Source organism: Balaenoptera ricei, chromosome 14 (genome assembly GCF_028023285.1).
Source record: "Balaenoptera ricei isolate mBalRic1 chromosome 14, mBalRic1.hap2, whole genome shotgun sequence".
Taxonomy (NCBI): domain Eukaryota; kingdom Metazoa; phylum Chordata; class Mammalia; order Artiodactyla; family Balaenopteridae; genus Balaenoptera; species Balaenoptera ricei.
The window spans coordinates 68856281-68877032 of NC_082652.1; the positions used below are offsets into that span (position 1 = coordinate 68856281).

A 20752-nucleotide genomic window follows, 5' to 3' on the forward strand; every position below is an offset into this window, starting at 1 on the left:
GACAGCACGTGCAAAGGCCTGAGCTGGCAGAGTTATTCCAGGGGCAGCAGGGAGGCCGGTGTGGCTGGAGCAGAGAGAGAAAGAGGGAGAGCAGAAGAGATGCTTCCATGAGGCAGTGGGGTCAGGTAGACCAGATGTACAAGGGCTGAGTCCTGGGGTCTGCCTACATTTAGAAGGCAGGGATGTGAGGGGAACCAGCAAAAGAGACCAAGAGGGGTTGGCAGTGAGGTAGGAGGAAATTCATGTGAGAGTTGGGTGCTGGAAACCCTGGGGAGGATGTGTTTCGAGGGTGTGGGGGGTGGGCTGACTGCTGCTGCAGGGCATTTGGCAGGAGGAGTGAGAATAACCTAAAGGAGCCACTGGGGCCGTTGGCGACCCTGATGGGAGGGGTGACGGTCCAGTGGTGGGGGTGAAGGTCAAGGAGATGGGTTTGAGATGGGAGGATAATGCAGTGCAGGTCCTCCCTGTGTTACAGGAGTTTCGCTCTAAAGGGGAGAGGCATGTGGTTCTGGGGCGAAGCGAGGTCACAACAGGAGCATTAACAATGAGCTGTGCATGGATGGGAGTGGTCCAGGGCAGAGGGGCCGCTTGCTGGAGCAATGGCCTTGAGTAGGTGAGAGGGCTTGGCCTCGACTCGGGCCCTGTGGACGGGTGCGTGGGGCTAGCCTGACGTGTGCTGCCTGCCTCCCCCACTGAGTGGACTCTGGTGGCCTCCAGCAGGGCATCCCTCAATATTTCCTTCAGGTGAAATGGGCTCTTACAGGACGAGGGTCCCAGGAAGCTGTGAAGCTTCACCCCAGAGGAATGCTTTGTGAGTGATAGGATTTCTGTTCCCAGAGCAACCATCAGGGAGAATTTTGGAAGGAGGGGCCCTCCCAGCGCCTCTGAGCCCCCTGTGGGGACAGGTGAGCTTTCAGGATGTAGAGCAGATGGAGAAGTGCCCTCAATCTGGGCCCTGCACTCCCGGCTCCTGCTCCTGGGATAGGTTGGACCTAACCACGCTTGGATGTCCACATCTGGGTGGGCTGTTAAACAGATGTTGGCTTGAGGCAGAGTGTGGAAAACACTTGTACCATCTAGATGCATTCCTTAAACTTTCTGTATTCCCTGAGGTTTCCTGGGAGAATGCGAACACCTGGCAGGATCCCAGGACCCGCCTGTGTGCAGGTGGCCGAGGGGGACATGTTTCAATCCTGCTCCCACCAACTACCCCCGCAACCCAAATACAGCTGGGGTCAAGACTCCAGAGGAGGGGGCAGCTGTGGCAACTCTAAGCAAGGCCAGTGTTAGATGTGTTATTATAACACACTTCTTTAAAAAAATATAATCTCTATTGACACAGCTTTACAGGAAATCTTTCTGCTAAAGCACTTTTGCTTGTTTTTATTTAATCTGATGACTATTTTAAATGGAAGCCAAAGACAAAAACAAAAATAAAAAACCTCAGAGAATGTCCTGGGCTGCCTGTCTGTGGTGGTGTTTTGATGTTTCTGGGAGAGAAAATTGTTAAGAATCTTGGAAACCTTGAGAAAACTTGAGGGAGTGGAGAAGAATGTTGCTTTTCAGTGAGTGAGGTCATTTTTTAGGATCTGAGAGATGGCAGTTGACACTCAGGAAGAAAATACCTCATGATGCTTGTAAAGTTGTGTTCTCCCCCACCCCTCCCCCATCAATAACTAGAAAGAAAAATGGATGGATGGATGGACGGATGGATGGATGGATGGATGAATGGGAGAGAGAGAGAGAAGAAACAGAGAGAGACAGAAAAGTGTCCTTTTTTTCCTACATGAGTAACGAAGAGAATGTATGTTCTAAGTTTCCCAGCATGTTTGGGATACCAATTTAAAATTACACCCTCACCCACACCCACACATTTCAGAAGTGCCTGTCCTCCAGTGGATTCCAAGTCCCCAGAGGCACATCCTGAGAGTTGCCCTCACTCTGTCCTTGGGAGGAGGGGGATTATAGCCCTATTCTGCAGGAGGAAAGACTGAGACACAGAGATGGAAAATGGCCAAACCCCACTGCTTGGTGGTGGCTGAGCAGAGACCTGGTGCCCACCCCTTGCCCACCTACTTTTGGTTCCATGCTCGGCACAGGCTGTGACTAACAGGCTGTTGGGAAGATAGTATATTTTTCCCCCTGTGGAATGAGAATTAGGGTTCCAAATCTCATTGACCATTAACCTTTTGTGGAGGAGATTGGGATGTTATCAGTGGGGAAGTTTGGCACTTCTGATGTTAGCGGATGGTTTTGTGGGTCATCAGCGAGCTTTAACGCAGTGTTCACAACTCTGGCTGCATGTTGGAATTGCTCTGGAGCTTGGACAGATCCCACCCCAGAGTTGAGTGGAATGAGGAGGGGCCTGGGCATTGGCATCTCATTAGCCCCCACGTGACTCTGATGTTCTGCTCAGGTTGACGACCACAGCCACAGGTGGACTTGTCTGACTGCCTTCCTACCCCTCCATGTCCAGCTGCCTTCCCTTGGAAGGGTAGAACGTAGGGCCATTGTAAAGAGTGGATACATTTAATGAAAGCGTGTTTTACACTAAATTCTTGTTAGCAAGTCAAATGAAGAGCCAGTGAGGGTGAAGAGAACTTCCTGTAGTTCTTTTTGATGCTCTCAGGCACTTGGAAGTCCTGGGTTTTGTCTCATGCACAGAGACCTTACAGAGAGATGCGACCATGCAGATATGTAGGATGGATTCAGATTGGCATGATGTCGCTTTCTCACAATGCTTTTCCCTTCTCTTTCTCTTCACATTTTTCCTTACATTCTGCCTTCCCTGTTCACTGCTCCCTCATCCCTCTTTTATCCCATTCCCTCATTTCCTCCTGTCCTTTGAATCCTTTTTCCCTGTCATCTTTGCTCATAGGAGGAAGCGATCAATGGTGGACCACCTATGAAAGGCTTAACAGAAGAAGTGAGTTTAAGGGGACCTGTGGGGTGTGAATGTGGGGACTCATTCTTCTCCTTATTTAAAAAAATAATTTATTTTTCATTACACAAGTACTGTATGCATATATTCTCATGGTACATAAGAATTCAAATGCTAATTAGTTACGTCCTCATTCCACTGTCTTACCCTACCTCCCATTGGAATGATGAGTTAACTTCCTCACCTTCTCAATGCTTTTACATGTGTGTCGTATGTAAAATATGACTTACAGAAATATATTATTTCAAAATCATATATCATAGCTGGTGAATATGTTGTTCAATAACTCACCTTTTTCCCATGGCTGTATGCCCTAGGGATTCCTTCAGGCTTGTACATCTGCTGTGTTCTGTTTAATGGCTGCACAATAGCCCATAGTATGGATGTCCCATTGTTTAACCATTTACCTATTGCTGGGCATTTGGATTATTTCCAAACTTTCCCCTGGAAATACAAGCTATTTCAGTGAATGCTTCTGAACATGCCTCCTCCTGCACATATAAAACTGTTTCTTTAGGTGGATGCTGAGACGTAGAATCAATTTTAATAGCTATTGCCAAATTGCTCTCCAAAACGCCTGTTGCGTTATTCACAGGACCACCAGTGTATTGGGACAAATGGTCTTTTGTCACTTTAATTTGCATTTCCTCAATTTTTAGCGAGGTTGAGCACTTTTTAATCTGATTACCAGCCAATTTTTTAATAGGTTAAATTTTTATTTTACTTTTAAAGCAACAATTGGAAAAACAGAGACAATCAGAAAACAGAGAAAGAAACCCACCATAATTTTTTTAAAGGAAGAATTTTTCTTTCTTTTTTTAAAATGTTTTTAGCTTTTTATTTATTTATTTTATTTATTTTTGGCTGCGTTGGGTCTTCACTGCTGTGCACGGGCTTTCTCTCTAGTTGTGGTGAGCGGGGGCTACTCTTTGTTGCGGTGTGCGGGCTTCTCACTGCGGTGGCTTCTCTCGTTGCAGAGCACGGGCTCTAGGTGTACAGGCTCAGTAGTTGTGGCTTGCGGGCTCTAGAGCACAGGCTCAGTAGTTGTGGCGCACGGGCTTAGTTGTTCCGCGGTGTGTGGGATCTTCCCAGACCAGAGATCAAACCAGTGTCCCCTGCATTGGCGGGTAGATTCTTAACCACTGCCCCACCAGGGAAACCCCCACCATAATTTTATGATAAAAACTAGTGTAATTTTTGTGTATTATTTTTTCTTAATATACCTTTCAAGAGTTGAGCTTCTAGCATACATGTCACTTTTAGCTTGCTCATTTATTTAGCATGGTTTCCTACACATTATTTGGTGGTTTTGGCATAAAGTATAATTGTTTAAACCTGCCAGTTACTGTTGGCTAAATAGTGAAATATAATTAGAGCTAAGAATGATTAATTCAGGCCCCATTCTAGGCTCTGGGATAAAGTCATGAACAGAATGGACCATAATCCCTGTCCTCCTAGCTCTTACTTTCAGTTGGAGGAAGGCAGGTGATAGACAAAGAAGAAAATAGATGTTAGAAGGTGATACACATGAAGGAGGCAAGAAGGGGCGGGGTGATGGGCTGTTTGAAAGGTTTACTTAAGACTTTTGAGCAAAGATTTGAAGAAGGTGAGAGTTGAGGCCGCTTAGGAACCAGCCTTCCAGGCAGAGGGGATGTTGAGGGCACAGCTCTGGTGTGGGAGTGTACCCCACTTTGATGAACAGCTTTGGGGCCAGTCTGGTGGGGAGCAAAGAGCCAGGTCTGTGGGGCCTCGTCGGTGAGACGCCGGGAGGTTTTGAGCAGAGGAGGGACACGGTATCACTGGTTAAACTGGACCACTCTGGGTGCTGTGTGGAGAATAGGTTATAGCAAGGGGCCAGGCGGAAAGGAAGCAGGGGGACCAGGAAGTACTTGGTTGGTCAGGGTCAAAGGTGATGGTGAATTGGAGCTGTGTGGCACCGTGAAGGTGGTGAGAAGTGGTCAGATTCTCATACTTTAAGGCACAGATAACATGATTTTCTAATGAATGACCTTGACAATAGCCTGAGCCTATAGAAGGACAAACTTTCCAGAAATGAGATGGAAGACGCTGGAAGAGCAGCATTGGGGGAACAAAGGTCAAGAGTTCAGGTTTTGGATGTGAAAGTTTTAAGATAGTATTGGTTGTCTTAGCAGAGGTGTTGATCAAGCAGTTAGATGTACAAAGTGGCATTCAGAGGAGGGGAATGACCTGGAGATTCACATTTGTAAATAGCAGCATGTGGGTGGCATTTTAAGCCCAAGGAGTGGGGGAGCTTAGACAAGAGGGTCAAGGATTGAGCTCTAAGGAGTTGGGGCCATGAGGAGGAGCTACCAAAGGACATGGAGGGGTGTCCATGTAGCTCATTTACTCTACGTAACAATGCTATGAAGAAGATGCTGTTACTGTTGCCAGCATACATGGGAGGAAACAGAGGCACAGAGAGGTTGAATTTGCTGCCTAAGGTCACACAGTGTGAGGTTTGAACCAGATGATCTTGCTCCAGGTGCCATACGCTTAACCTCTGCTATGGCAGTTTCTGTCATTATTACAGCTTGGGGGAAACAGTCTGAGGGAGGAAGAGACTTTCCCAAGGTGATAGAGTAAAAGATAGAGCAGGAATATGAACTCATATTCGCTGCTTCAAGAACTCAGGCTCCTAATCACTGCGTTAAGCTGCCTCCACAACAGGAAAGTTGTTTGGGTTTCTTGTTAGTTAGTTTGTTTGTCTTAAGATCGGAGCAAGAAGCCTTTCTCCCTCTCTCAAATCTCAGCCCTTGGGCAGCATCCCCTCCCCCTCACACACAAGGTTTTCCTGGAGTATCACTGTGGAGGAGAGTGTGAGCTGCCAGCCCGTCTCTGCTCCCACCTCCTCTCTTCCCCCTCTCCTGGTCAGTAAGCCCTTGTGCCAGCACAGAGGCAGCAGTCGAACAAGCGCCTGACTTTGAGAGGCTCCCATCTTTAGGCTGTCCCCATCTCCTCTCAGGCCCTTCACCAGGAAAAGAGGATGTTGGGTGAGAGCAGTGGTTCCCACTAGACCTTCGAATCGCCCCCCTGGGTGGTCCTGGCACCCCCTTGATTAAGAAGCCGTGGATAAGATGGCTTTTTAAATAATTTTTCACTTTGAAATAATTTCAGATGTACATAAAAATTATAATAATAGGACAAAGAATTCCTGCATATCCTTCACCCAGATTCTCCAGTGTTAATATCTTACCACATTTATATTCTTTCTCTTGTCTCTCGATAGATAGATCGATCAATTGATCAATAGATTCTGTATATAGAGAGATTTTCCCTTTATCTGTAAACACTTCACTGTGTGTTTCCTAAGAACAAGGACATTCTGTCTTTTTTTTTTAATGGTATTTTATTTTATTTTATTTATTAATTAATTAATTTATTTTTAACATCTTTATTGGAATATAATTACTTTACAATGGTGTGTCAGTTTCTGCTTTATAACAAAGTGAATCAGTTATCGACAAATGAATGGATAAAGAAGATGTGGCACATATATACAATGGAATATTGCTCCACCATAAAAAGGACATTCTCTTATAATTACAGTATAGGAAATAAACATTGACACAGTACTATTATTTAATCTATAGACCTTTTATTTCACCAGTTTTCTCAATAATATCCTTTATAGCAAAAGTTAAAAAAAAATTCTAGGCTCCTCAAAAAATTAAACATAGAATTACTATATGATCCAGCAATTCTACTTCTGGGTATATACCCAAAAGAACTGAAAGCAAGAGCTTGACCTGATACCTGTACAACATGTTCATAGCAACATTATTCACAATAGCCAAAACGTGGAAGCAACCCCAGTGTCCATCAGTGGATGATTGAATGGACAAAATGTGGTCCATACATAGAGGAATATTATTGAGGCTTAAAATAAAGGAAATCCTGTCACGTGCTACAACATGGATGAACCCTGAGGACTTTTATGCCAAGAGAAATAAACCAGACACAAAAGGACGAGTACTGTATGATCTCACTTCTATGAGGCATGTAGAAGAGTCAAATTCATAGAGAATGAAAGCAGAATGGTTGTTATCAGGGGCTTGGAGGAGGGGGGATGGGGAGTTAGTGTTTGAGGGGGACAGTTTCAGTTTGGGATGAAAAAGTGCTGGAGACGGATGGAGCTGGAGCGCTGGATGGTGGTGATGGTTGTACAGCAGTGTGAATGTACTTCATGCCACTGAATTGTACACTTAAAAATATTTAAAATGGTAAATTATGTATATTTTACTACAATAAAAAATTTCTGGTTCAACATCTAATGCAAGACCATACATCACATTGAGTTTCCAACATTTTGACTGGCTCTTTGAATTAATACCTATTTATCCCCTTTACTCATTCTGCTACTTTTTGGCTGTGTAACCCTGGCTCAGTTACTTAACCATGCTATGCCTCAAATTCCATATTTGCAAAGTGGGGGTAATACATGGGCCTTGGGATCTATGTGGAATAAATGTTAATGTAAGTAGCAGTCTTAGAATAGTTCCTGGATTAAATGAAATCTTTATATTTTCTGGGGTTGAGTCCTTTGTTACACATGTTGCAAGTGGCCTCTCACTTGTCTTTAACTGTGTTTGTGATTTCTTTTGTCACACAAAATTTTAGACTTTGATGGAGTTTAAAACTTGTATCTTGGATTTTAACCAACTTGGAATGTGTTGTCCACAGTACTGGGAGGCAGATTCTAGGGTCATTTTTTTCCTCGCTGGCTCTCTGGTTGTCTCAGTCCCTGTGTTTATTTTTTATTTTTTAATTTTTTTTCTGAGCATGACTAGTCCCTGTGTTTACTGATGGTCTCTCCTTTCCCCTGATGTGAAACATTGTCCTTATCACATACTAAGTTCCCATTTGCACATCTGTTTGTTTATGGATGCGGTTTTATCAGTTGATCTCTTCCTCTCCTCCTGTGCTGATTCAGCCTGATGGTTTGGCTCTGGCCTTGATACACTTTGATGTCTAGAAGGGGCGAGCCCCGGGGACTTCAGACACCACCCAAGGGGGCGGTGTATCCTTAGCACTTTCAGCCTCCCCCAGCCTGGGGCTTTTCCCTTTTCGCTCCTCCTCCCTCAGCTTTCAGTGGCTTCCTCTGTCCTCCATCAAGTCTGCTCCAAAAATACTGTCCATCCTGGGGTGCAAATGACTGATAATAAGATTTTAATTCTTTCAGCATGAAGTATTTAAAGTGTACCGATAGAAGCAGAGAATAATAGAATAAGCATCTGTTTTGAGTACAGACTAAGCATCTGTACTCCTGTTTGTTAAACCTTAACCCTGTGCCATCTTTGTTTCATCTTTTTAAATTAAGAAATAAATTATAGCGGTTATGGTGAAGACCCAAAACCACTCTTGTGAATTCCATGTTCGTTGTTCCCGTACATACAGATTTCCCACTTTTCCTGCCTCTTTGTGTTCAACGACCTTTTCAGGAGGGGCCACCTTACCCCCCAGAGAACTTGCTCCCAGCTGTAAACCCTTCACCTCAAAGGAGAAATGCCCTGGCTGGACCAGGCACAGGGGCAGGGCCGAGGAGATTGCTCCCCAAGGGGGCCCTTTCTCTTGTTCTGGAATCATCTCGTACAGATAAGGACGGGTTCCCGGAAGGCCTGTGTCTGGAGAATTTTCTAGGCTGTGGCTCAGAAAAGGCAGAGGGGAGGGAGGAGGTGGTGGCTGCAGCCTAAGGAGAGAGAAGACAGCGTGGGCAGCGGAATCCCAGGAATCCCAGCAGCGGGGAGGAGCTTTGAACAGGGAAGGGAGAGCTCCCAGGGGCTTGCAGGGTCAGGCAGCAGCAGAGAGCGGATGTGGCTGGGGGGTTGGATGCCGCATGGGCCCAGTGGTACAACTTCCTGGGAGAACTGCAGTGGCTCACATTTAATTCCTCCCCGGGGGTCAGGAAAGCAGGACCCAGCTGGACCACACTCCCTGCCCGAAAAGCTTTCCCTGGGGGCCATGGCTGGCTCTGTGGGGTGGGTTTCTGTGGACTTTCCTATCTTGCTAGCTTTCCTAAACACATCAGCCCTCTGTTCACTGCTTAACTGTGTGATGCCCTCAGAGCCACTTCTTCATTTCTGTCTCTGCCTGCTCTCCCGGTGGAAACCTGCATGTCGGCCTCTAGCTTCCCGACCAGTGGGTTCCCCACACCCACACTCCGGGCCAGTTCAGCCTGTTCTGACACAGCTCTGATGACGCCCTCCCCTAACAGAAGCCTTCGGCCTCACTCCACCCAGGAGGAGTCTCTGACCCCTTAGTGGGAGAGTCCTGCTTGCTACCCTCTACCCCTGAGCTGGCCAGTGTTCCCCTGCCATGTCCACACTTGGGCTCACTCTTCTCCAGGGGTCCGGCCTCAAGTGCTTTCCTTGCCTAGGAATCCCTCCGAGAGCACACACTGTCCCTTCTCAGCTTCGCCCTCGCCCTCCCCGCGTTACTGTTACTGGACATCTCACCCCTCCTGTGAAGGGAGCACCGGTGGTAGGTCCCACACCAAAGGTGCTCAGGAAGGTCGGCCAGTGTAAAGTTAAGGATGACCTTTGACCAAGCACAGCAGTCTCATCGGAGCTTGGAATCGCTCCGGGAAAGCCTAGCCAGGGGGCTGAGGTGGCACGTGGCTGTGCACGAAGCCTCGGCTGCCCCTCTGTGCCCGCTCGTCAGGAGCAGCCCGTGTTGCTTCCCATCCCCCCCCTGCCGGGGACCACGCGGGGACCACGCTGGGACCACGCTGACCCCAGGAGGAGGTGTGCCCACCCTCAAGTCACCTCTCTGCGAGATGTCACATCAGCAGTACGCAGCTGGGGTTGCAGTGTTTGGGATGCCCCACTGGAGGAAGCCTTTCTCTGCAAGGCTGTGCTGGGATGGGACGAGAAGGGCAGGATCTAGTTCTCTCCCGGCCGGTAGTCACTGCGTGCCTTGACCATCCTCCCCACTGTCAGCCAGGCTCCAACCAGGAAAGGAGAAGCCACTCAAGTATAGAAAGCAGTTAAGCAGAGGGATTGTTTTTATAGTAGTTCAAATAGTTTACAAATATATATATATATAAACACATATATACATATGTGGATTACTTTTTTTTTTTTTTGGCTGTGCCACGCGGCCTGTGAGATCTTAGTTCCCTGACCAGGGATCCAACCCGTGCCCCCTTCAGTGGAAGCACAGAGTCTTAACCAGTGGACCACCAGGGAAGTCCCTGGATTACTTTTTATTTTGAAGTTACTTTTAACTCATAGCAGAGGTGCAAAAATAGTACAGGGTGTTCCCATGTACCTGTCCCCTAATATGAATATCTTACATAACCATAGTACAATGATCAGAACTAAGAAATTAACATTGGTACAATGAGACTTTATTTGGATATCACCAGTTTATCTACTAATGTCCTTTTTCTGTTCCAAGATTCAAATTTGCATCTAATTGTCATGCTTTCTTATTCTCCTCCAACCTGTGACACTCCCGTGGTCTTTTCTTATCCCTACAACCTTGACACTTTTGAAGAGTATTGGTCATGTATTTTTTGGAAAGTTCATCAGTTTGGGTTGCCTGATATTCTCTCATGATCATACTGAGATTGTGCATTTTTGGCAAGAACACCTCAAGAGTGACATGGCCCTTCTCAGGGCATTACGCTGGGAAGTCCACGGTGGTAATATGTTTTATTACAGATGATATTATCCTTGATCACTTGGTTTAAGGTGGTGTCTCATAGATTTCTCATTTTTCCCTTTTTTTCTCCTGTAATTTAATAAATATCTTTGCAGAGATGCTTTGAGACTACAAATATCCAGACAGAGGGGATTTAACCCAGGGAGTTGGTTACCCAGATAATAAAAGAGCTGAGAAACTAAACAACCACAAGAAGCCATTACCACCTCTAGGCCTGAGGCACAAAGGGAGGAGATGGTATTGCCAGAGCCCAGCGTTAGGGGTCGTGCACAGAGGGCCTATCTGGTGAGGCTGGAGCCTTGAAGAAGACCCAGTCATTACTGGTAATGCTGCCTGAAGCATAGAGAGATGGAGAAACACCGTGGCTTCTATCTCTTCCTGTCTCCCATTGGCCCAACCCAGCTGGAAGCCAGCTGAGTCTGCAGGGTTCAGCCCCTCTGCGGTACAGAGCAGGGATGGGCAAGAAGTGGCTCTGAGGGCACACTCTCTTGAGACTGGTACCTTGCCTTTGCCAATTCCTTCGAGCTGAGCTGTGCTGTCCAACAGGGCAGCCACTAGCCACATGTGGCTCTTGAGTACTTGAAATTGACATGCTTTAAGCAGATTTCAAAACCTTAGTATGGAGAGAAGTATGTAAAATATCTCATTGATCATTTTTATATCAATTACCTATTTAGATAAACACATACTGGGATAAATAAAATGCATTATTAAGTTTAATTTTACCTTTTTCTTTTTTCTTCTTTAAATCTGTCTACTAGATCATTTAAAATTATGTCTGCGGTTCCTATTCGTTGGCCAGCACTGCTGTAGAGTACACTTGTACCAGCCTGTACCATCGGCATTGTAATAAAATGTCTTTCCTATACAAAGGTCATGCCCTTGACCCCCAGTCTGGAGGGTGTGTCTAGCCAAGGTTTCACAAATCCAGGACGGTGATGGCTTTGAGCCATCCACACTCGCTCACAGTTTTGAACTAGTGTGTCAAACAGAGATATACTGGGCTCCTCTACTTTTTATGAATCATACAGGGTGTAGGTCAAGATCAATGTTCAACATGAGCTGGAGAGCCTACCTAACATTTAACACAATAATAAAAGCACCACCATATATACAGATAGCACATTACCGTGGAAGAGCTGCACTCTTACTACTACTTTATATCTATATATAGATTTTGTGTAGCTTACAAAGTCCCTTCATTTCAACCTTGCAGAGTCACCCAGCCTTGCTGTCCCCATTTTATAGATGACAAAGTGAAGCCTGGGAGATTACATGGATTTCAGTGGCTCTCAAACTTCTGGTGCATCCCTTGGAAAGCTTGTCAAAATGGAGAAGACAGGTGCTGCCCTCAGCGAGTGATTCAGTGGGTGGAGGGTAGGACCCAGAGACCCCCTATGTGGCAGGCTTTGGGGACTGTCACACTGGTAGTTGTCATATCCCACTCTGGGGCACAAGAGGCCCCTGAGGTCAGTGGTGGGACTGGGCTTCTGACGGCCAGTCTGGGGCTCTCCCCCGATGCCATGCTCTCCTGTCGGTCCACAGGTCCACCGTACTTCGGGGCTGCGTGTACGGGATGATCTACACATACATGCCTCTCCTCTAGCTCCAACCTTGACCCTGACTAGTGTGGCTGAAGCATGGTTAGGTGGTCAAACATGGTGCTGGTTTCTCAAAACTCATATTTACCCTCTGTGTTGTCTGGTTGGCTTTGGAATGTAGCTGGCTCTTCATCACTTTGGTGGGCTTAGGTGACAGGAAATGAGTTTGCCTTCCCCACACATACGCCAAAGGGTCACCTCCATGTGGCACTGGGAGATGCCAAGTGGGACCTGCTGGTACAGAAAGATTTGTCTCTGAAAATGGCTGAGCAGGATTGCATACTGGCTCTACTGCAGCAGGGCGGGGCCGTGCCTGGGGGGCCAGGGCAGAGCGAGTATGAGCCTGTGTGTCCTGCCATCACTGACCACTCCTTTCTCCCCTGCAGTGGACGGCAGACTGCAGTGAGCAGCTGGACTGCAGCTATTCCTTCTCCCGAGGGCGAGCCCCCCTGCAGCAGGTAAGGAGCCAGCTCCGTGCTCCATCTGGGGGCCGTCGTGGTCTTGTCTGTCTGGGTTCCTGGGCTGTTCACCATGCTGCTCCTGAGAGGTGGTGACATGGGAGTGCGGGAAATGGGACAGGGGAGGGTGCAGTCTGCCCTCTGGAAAGTTCTCCCTGAATATCCAGCCCACAGTGAAGCCCTCCCTGCCCAGAACACATAGATTCATAAGATTTATTTTTAGTAGCAGCATTATTTATAATAACAAACATCTGTAAACAACTACTGATCCGTTGAGAGGAGAATAGATAAACGATACGTGATATATCCTTACAATGTACTGTAATAGAGCAATAAAGTGAGTGATCTGTGATACATCCTTACGGTGGAATATTATACAGCAGTAAAATGAGTGAACTGGAGGTTCGCACATCAGCGATGATGATGGATCCTAGGGTTTTGGTGGTGGTGGGGCACTCTGGAGGTCGCTTCTGCTCCAGGTTTGCAGAGGACCTGGAGGGGCAGACTGTGGGTGTGAGGGAAGCCAACCAGCTTCCTGGGACCAGGCTGGAATCCGCTGCTTCTCCCCCTGCTGCTTCCCTGTGAGATCCCGAGGGGGCCCCTGTGCGGGTCGTGTGGCCGGGAGGGAAGGAGGCGGCTGCTCTTTGAGAGCCGTCCCTGGTGACCCCCAGATCCCGTACACCCTCTGGTTGTCGAGCTGTTCTTACTGATACCTCGTCCCGCGAGAGACGGTGGGATCAGAGACTGAAAACTCCGTCTATCCCAGACCCCCAGCCCAGCCTCCCACTGCACCTGTCCAGAGAGATGAGGGAGGCTTTATGGGCTTCAGCAGTAACTTGCTCCCAGTTCCAAAGCACCTGTGTTGACACATTGCCTGGGCCCACTTGCTTGTGTCTGACTTCGGTCTATGGTGCTGATTAAACCAACTCTTCTCTATTCTGTCGTGAGGGAAGGAGGGCAGTGGCCTCAGTTCCAGATCTTTCTTAGGCTGTAGGGCTTTGCTATACCATGGGGTGTGTGTGTCGGGGCAGCTGCCCTGGACAGTCCTGTCACATGATGAGATGCTTGTGTGTGTGTTTCGTTGATTCTTAAGTAGGAGGCCGTGATAAAGCCAGGGCGAGGTGCTCTGCCACAAACTTGGTGGCAGTTCTCTGTGTCCTCAGCTTCCTCATACAAAAACCAGGAGACTCGGTGGCTTCTGAGGGTCCTTCTAGCTTCTCCATGCCATTTACAGACAGGGAAGTTGGGGTCCATGGAGGTGCCATGACCTGACCAAGCTGGGACTTGAACCCAGGTCTTTGCCTGTCCTGTCCCCTCATCGGCCCTTTACCTTGTCTTCCTGTAGTAGGTAGCCCTCTACGGAGGTCTTTTGTCCTCACCACTAGGCTGCTGGTGCTTGGTCACGGACTCCGTTTATACTCCCTAAACCCCTCCAGCTCTTGGCCGAAGGCCTGACACATCAGGGGCACTGTCACTAGTGTCTGCCAATTATCTGGGGTTTCCTACGTGAAGATTCTCTTAACTCTTCAGCAGCAAAGGTGGACTTGGATTTGGGGACTCAAGAATCAGAGAGAGAGCTTCAGGGAAGGGTTGAAAGTCTTGGATGGGGACATAAGAGGCTGGTAAATGAGAGATTGAAAAACCAGCTCTCTGTTATTTAGTCAGTAGGTGTCTGGTTCTGGAATCGTCCAGAGTCTTCCTTTTTGTTCTCCCTCCTTTATCTTCTTTTCTGGGTTCCCTCTCCCCACCCTTTCTCTCTGGTCCCATTTTCCCATCACTCTGGACAGGTTTCCAGGGGGATGAGAATGGCGTATCCTCCCACTTGCTTCTCATCTGCCTGCCTCACTCTGAGCTGTCCTTTCACAGCTGGTTTCAGCCCCTGGAAGAGGGTGGGTGGGGAGTTGGCCAGGGCCGGGGACTTGTGGGAAGGGATACCCTGGCACCATGAAGACCAGCTGACCCTGAATCCCATCTTAGAAGCAGCTGAAAAGTCGGCTTGGGGTAAGCAGGGGCTGAATGAAATGCAAAACGAAATGCAACTGAACTTAAAGAAGAAATTGTAAAAGGCTCATGTTAGGTCCTTTCTTGGCGGGTGGAACTGAGCATAAGTCCATTATAGGGGAAGAGCCCCAGGAATGGGGAAGGTGGGCTCTCAGGATGTAAACCCGCTTTACTTCCCCGATGTGCCCGGAGCACGAGGGCTTCATAGTAGGGGTTTCCTACAGGCCATGGGGCCTTTGGCACTCCCACCGCCCCCGTGTAGTCTGTCTGATCATCTCAGAGGGAGGGAGGGGGAGACATCTGCTTCCAAGAAGTGGAAGAGTAGCCGGGGCACCGGGGGACAGCCACGGCCTCAGCCCCACGTGCCACGTGCCTTGTGCGTTCTGGATTCAGAGCCCGCGGTGTCCCCATGCGGCGAGCCAGCCGGGGGAAGCGGGAAGGCTGCTCCGCCTGAGTCCTGGTGAGGTCGCACCCTGTGCCGTGAGAAGCTGCTTAGAGCCGAGGAAAGCTCAGCGGGCCCAAGAGTTCAGGGTGTTTGCAGAGGGATTTTTCATAGATTCTTCTGCCAGGGAGTGTTTGTAGTGGCCCCTGAAGGACAAGATAACGTGTAAAAGAATGCCCAGTGCAGGGCAGGAGACACAGTGTGCACGGCGTGGCCAGACCTCAGGTGGCCCAGAGGTAAGGCACTCGGGCAGGCCGAGCAGAGGAGGTGGCATCGGGCTGGCCCTCCCGGAAGGCCCCGGACGCTGTACCCGCACTGCACGGAGAGGCAGGATTGAAATGAGGTCTCCTGAGGTCATCACCTTGGTTCGGTGATGAAAGGCCTGATCGTAGACATTAGTAACTCAGTTAATTAGGGTACGAACAATAGAGTGGTGTAAGCGAGATGGAAGTCTCCTTCTCTCTCGCCACCCTCCTGGGAGGGTGTTCAGGGCTGGCATGGCAGCTCAGCAGTGTTGGGACAGCCTCCTTTCTCATGTTCTGCCCTCTCTGGGCTGTTGCCCTTGTCCCATGGCCCATGCTGGCTCACGTCCACGTCCACATTCCTGCCAGTGGGCGCACCCACCCTGGGCTTCGTCTGCAGGAGCCTCTGGTGTCCCCTCAAGAAGCAGCCATCTTTTTTTAAAAGTTAAAAATTTTTTTAATTTTTTGTCCGCACGACATGTGGGATCTTAGCTCCCCGACCGGGGATGGAACCCTTGCCCCCTGCAGTGGAAGCACAGAGTCTTAACCACTGGGCCGCCAGGGATGTCCGTGAAGCAGCCATCTTCTGATGCCCTCCGGTGGGGGGATCAAAGCTGGTCAGCATCCCTTGAGTGACGTAAGGAAAGCCCCACAACTTACCAGAGACAGCGGCTCCTGCCCACCCTGCCCTGGAGCGGCCCCCTGATGGAGGGGAAACCGGGAGCTGCCAGCTGAAGAGTGCCTTAGCTGGGGGCAGCTCTGATGGGATGCCGCTGCCCATACAGCCTTCAAGGGCCCCTTCAGCTGGTCCACCAGATGTAGGAGCGCTGGACCAGCTCATATGAGCACCCACTGGCCTCCTCACTGCACCCTCTCAACGAGGCAGACACTCTCACCCGCACACTAATCCGTGGTGTGTTCAGGACGTTCCGTATGTACATCTGCCTGCCCCCTCAGCCTGCTGGTGGGCCTTGAGCTGGGCGCCGCCAGGGCTCCCTTTACATCCCTGACTGCCCGCCCCCCCCCAGCCTAGGGCCTTGCACACAGTAGGTGCTCAATAATGATACCTGAGATGGCTCAGACCCGGTCTACGCAGTCATTCCCTAGCGGGTCCTGTTCCTCTGGCCACACCAACTTTGCTGAGCTTTTGGAAGTCATTGGGATGATGGGGCAGCTCTACTATCCCACATTCACCTCTGGGAAGAATTTCAGGAGGAAACTGAGGCTAGGTTGAGACTGGGGTGGCTGCTCTAGCACTTTCCCTGACTGCCCCACCTTGGGCACGTGTGCCCAGGACAGTGGGGCCCGCAGGAGGGTGCTGAGGTGCTGCGTTCTGCCCAGGAGGCTGTGTGGTGAGTCACAGTCCATGCACTGAATGAGGAGCTGGGTGCAGGCACCATCTGGGGATTAGTCATGCACTGGGATTATTTTTGTTGTTTTAATTAATGTATAAAACCAAAACAGCCCTTGCCTTCTCTGAACCCTTTCAGAGGCACAACGTAGAGGTAAGCCAGGGTAGGTAGAGTCCCATGAGATGGGAGGAGGGGGCTCAGAGAGGCCAGAACAAAAAATGGGCTCCACATAGTCCTGAAGAGGCCCGTTAACTGCCTGTAGTCGGGACTCGGCTGTACTGGGGACCGTTTGGCATCCTGGCAGCATCTTTCGAAGAGAGCTCGTCCACCACCTAGTCATTTACTCAGGAGGTCGGAATACAGTTTTCACCTTCTTATTGTAACAGGGGAGGTGCCCGGAGATGATTTAGAGGAAGGCACCTGAAATGAGAGAGTGCAGCCCACTGCACTTAGACGACATCTCCAGGTGCCGGCCCAGGACTTAGCATTCAGGGAAGGAAGCTGAAAGGTTATGTGGAGTCAGGCGCAAACAGGTCTTCTCCATCAGCACAGAAATGCCAAGGAAAGGAAATTGATGTGCCTGACAGCAGCAGTGCCTCTGATTAGACCTTGAGAAGGACTTCCTGACCGAAGGACTTGTTGGCCCACGGTGTTGGCTATTGAGCAAGTGATGGGATCTTTGCTGGGAACCTGATGAGCCCACATCTTACCAGACAGGTTCATGCAAAGCCCTGGGAAAGGTGGGGATGTGTCAGAAATGGTGTCCTGAGTCCTGGCTGACAGGCTGTGATCCCACACTCCCTGGAGTGAGGAGAGAAGGGCACTCCCTTCTTCCACCCGTGATGCCCGGTAGCAAATCGAAGCATCAGGAGAGAGTGAAAAGAGCCTTGTTCCAGGGTTCAGAAGAACCAGATGTTGACCCAGGTGTGGCGTGCACTCCAATGCCTCTTCCACAGAATGAGACATTGGACTACACAGACTTCTCTGAGCCTCTCTGGAAACACCTTTCACTGTTTATATTCTGTGCCTCCATGAAGTGGGTCCAAATAGCTGCTAAAATCAGCAGGTCTGGATTTTCCTGATTTCTCTACTGTTCCCCCCACATGCCCTGATGCCTGTGCCAACCTGCAGGTTAGGTATATCCTACGTGTCAGCATTGACCCTGACCCAAGAGATGACAGATGGTAGGCAGAGGTGAGCCTCAAATGCACTGCTTACCTCTGGTCCACAGAAAAGGGTAGAAGGAGTTTTCTGCCAGTCATCTTGCTGCCCTTGAGGAATTATTGTATCTGGTTCAGAGCCAATCTAAAAACTCAGTACAAATGATATCTGAGTCAAAGTGCCCAGATTTTTAATCAGCTTCTCTGAATAATTAAGAAATATCATGTGTATGTTCATGACACTGCTCTCTGTTCACTCAGCATTTATTGACCACCTGCTGTGAGCTTGGCTCACATATGAGCTGGAGGCTTTGGGCTCACTACCTGTTTGTAGAGCAGAGGCTAGTGAACATGAAACAGACTAAAGGCACACACGGTAAGACCCCCAAAGAGATGCCCTGACCACAGACACTGCAGTCGTTCCAAGGCATGGCCCTGTTGCTCTCTGCGGGTAGGGAGATGGCTTGCAGGACATGAGACTCGATCTGTGCCTTCAGGAATGGGTAGGATGTCTGACCAAATGGAAGGGAAGAGAGAAGAAACAGTGTTAGCAGAGACTTGAAGTTGGCCATGATGCTGGGATGTTAGGGAGGAGGAGTGGGCACAGCTGGAGTCGTTGGTTAGTGCTGGGTTTTACCAGAGTGGTGGGGGAGGGGGTGTCTGTACACCCCGCTGAGTTGCTGGAGCTGCTGTCCAACCCCACACATCTGTGTACCTTGCATGGCTTGTATTTTCTCTGTCGTTCCTTACAGGTAAATTCTGTCCCCCTGTATCAGTCAGGATAGCCTAGGAAATGCTGCAGTAACAAACAGCTCTGAATCTTAGTAACTTTAAGCCACCCATTTAGGACCCAGCTTGGTGGAGCAGTTGCCATTTTCACCAGTTGTCATGGCAGAGGGAAAAGAGCACCGGAGGCAATTCAATGCTCCAACCTAAATGTAACACGCGTCACTTCCACTCTTAGCTTGTTGCCCAGAACTAGTCATGTGGCCCCACCCAACCATAAACACACTAAATAGGATAATCCTACTATACGCCTGGACCAGGGAAACCAGAACTGGTTGGTGACTGGCTAGAATGACTGTCACATGCTCCACTTCTAGTGGAAACTCAACAGGGGCTGTGGCTGACTTCCTCCCCCCCTTATCTCCTTTACCACATTAAATCCAGAGCTAGGCAGCTCTCCAGTGAACCCTGAAGATGTGGGCTCTCAGGATGAGAAGAAGCTCAGAGGTCACCTGATCCAACTCCCTGCAATGCAGGATCCCCCTGCTTCATGAGGCCATTGAGCTGCTGGACGTTTCCAGAAAAGGAGAACTCACTGCTTCACAAGGCGTCTCAGAGCATGTGAGGCAGCTCCACTGATAACAATGTCGGTCTTTGATTCAGCCCAGACCACCTCTTCATAACTCCAGCTGATGGCTTTAGTTTGATTCCTTTTGTCCATGGCTATTTAGCCTCTCCCCCACAGTCTGCCATGGCAAGTCTGCTTTCTAAGCTAAGCATCCTCATTCCTGCAGCTACTTCCTTTTGTCATGGTTCGTTTATTCCTTTGATTATTTATTTGTTCTTTCATCCATTGATCCAACCAGCACGTCATCATTGAGGGCCCGTGTGCCAGCCACCGTGCTAGGAACCAGGAATCGGGATGGTGAAGGCAATGGGTGCAGTCTCCGTGTGTGTGGAGGGTAGAGTGGGCGGGGGGAGAGATGGGCACTTAAACCACAGTGCTGAGAAGTCTGGGACATGACACACTGCTTCCCACATCCTGTCCCATCCTGGGTTACTTTTCTGGGAGCACCATAAGCATAGACTATATTTCCTCTTCATAAGCCTCCCAAAACTGAACACGGCATGATCTGTGTACTTCTGCTGCTCCCAGCGTGTGAGCCTCTCTTTTCCAGAAGATGCCATCTGTCCCCATGCTCAAAGTGACTTCTGGCTCCAGCTCACCTGGAGGAACCAGGATACAACACTTACCAAACAATACTGATGATTGACTTTTATAGGGAGAGCAGTCGGCAACTATTCATTGAGCCCACGCTGTTTGTATGAGCCATGTGGCCTGGTCTCTGCCCTCAGAGTACCCAGAGTCTGCTTAGAGAAAGAAGACTTTCTCGAGTGGACAAGCAACATTCTAGAGCCACGTGTGAATGCCAGGAGGAGGGGAGCTGGCTGCAGCTGGCGTCTGTAGAGGAGGTCAGATACCCGGGCACGAAGGGGGAGGGGCCATGCTGTCATGGTAACGGCATCCGACTGGAGGACTGGAGTGAGGAGACGTGAGTCCTGGCTTCTGTACCTCTGACTCGCTATTCCATCACTGGTGAGATACGTACGTCATCTAGCTGCAGCCTCAGTTTCTCCTCTGAAAAATGAGGAGGTGAACTAGACTTAAGGTCATCAAAATGTTTTGTTAAAAATACAGATTTCTATTTCTGGGAAGATGGAATAGATGTTCTTTTCTATATTCCTCCTGCTAAGTACAACTAAAACCCTGAACATTTTATATAAAACAAATATAAGAAGATTCTGAAACATAGAGAGAAGGCAGACTAGCTAGGGACCTTGGGACCTGAGTATTGACACAGGGGTGGCCTCCCTGGGTTTTCTTTTTGCCTCCTATATCCCAGACTTGAAGCTGAAGATGTGGGTAACCAGGAAAGGCCAGTGGACACAGATTTTTTTTTTTTAAGTTCCAATAAAAGCCTATTCTCTCTAAACTTAGGTCCAGGAAAAGAATAGAAGCTTAGGTCTAGCAAGATAGAAAACTTTTAGACAATAGCTGCTCTACTCCAGCCAAACAGCACAGAAAAAAACTGTAGCCCTATCCCCACCCTCACCAGCAAAGAACCAGTGGGAGCCTGGACTTCCA

The 20752-nt window shown here is 48.9% G+C and overlaps 1 protein-coding gene across 9 annotated transcripts in view; it reads left to right on the top strand.

The window, feature by feature from the left end:
* CTIF (cap binding complex dependent translation initiation factor) overlaps nt 1-20752 on the top strand; it is a 302316-nt gene that overhangs the window by 73070 nt on the left and 208494 nt on the right. For 8 of the 9 annotated variants that reach the window (XM_059894009.1, XM_059894012.1, XM_059894003.1 and 5 more), the window contains exon 3: nt 12612-12683. In XM_059894009.1, the coding sequence (XP_059749992.1) occupies nt 12612-12683 (72 nt within the window). Of the gene's footprint in view, nt 1-2871; nt 2927-12611; nt 12684-20752 lie in introns of those variants that run through there. The other variant, XM_059894011.1, reaches the window with a different exon arrangement.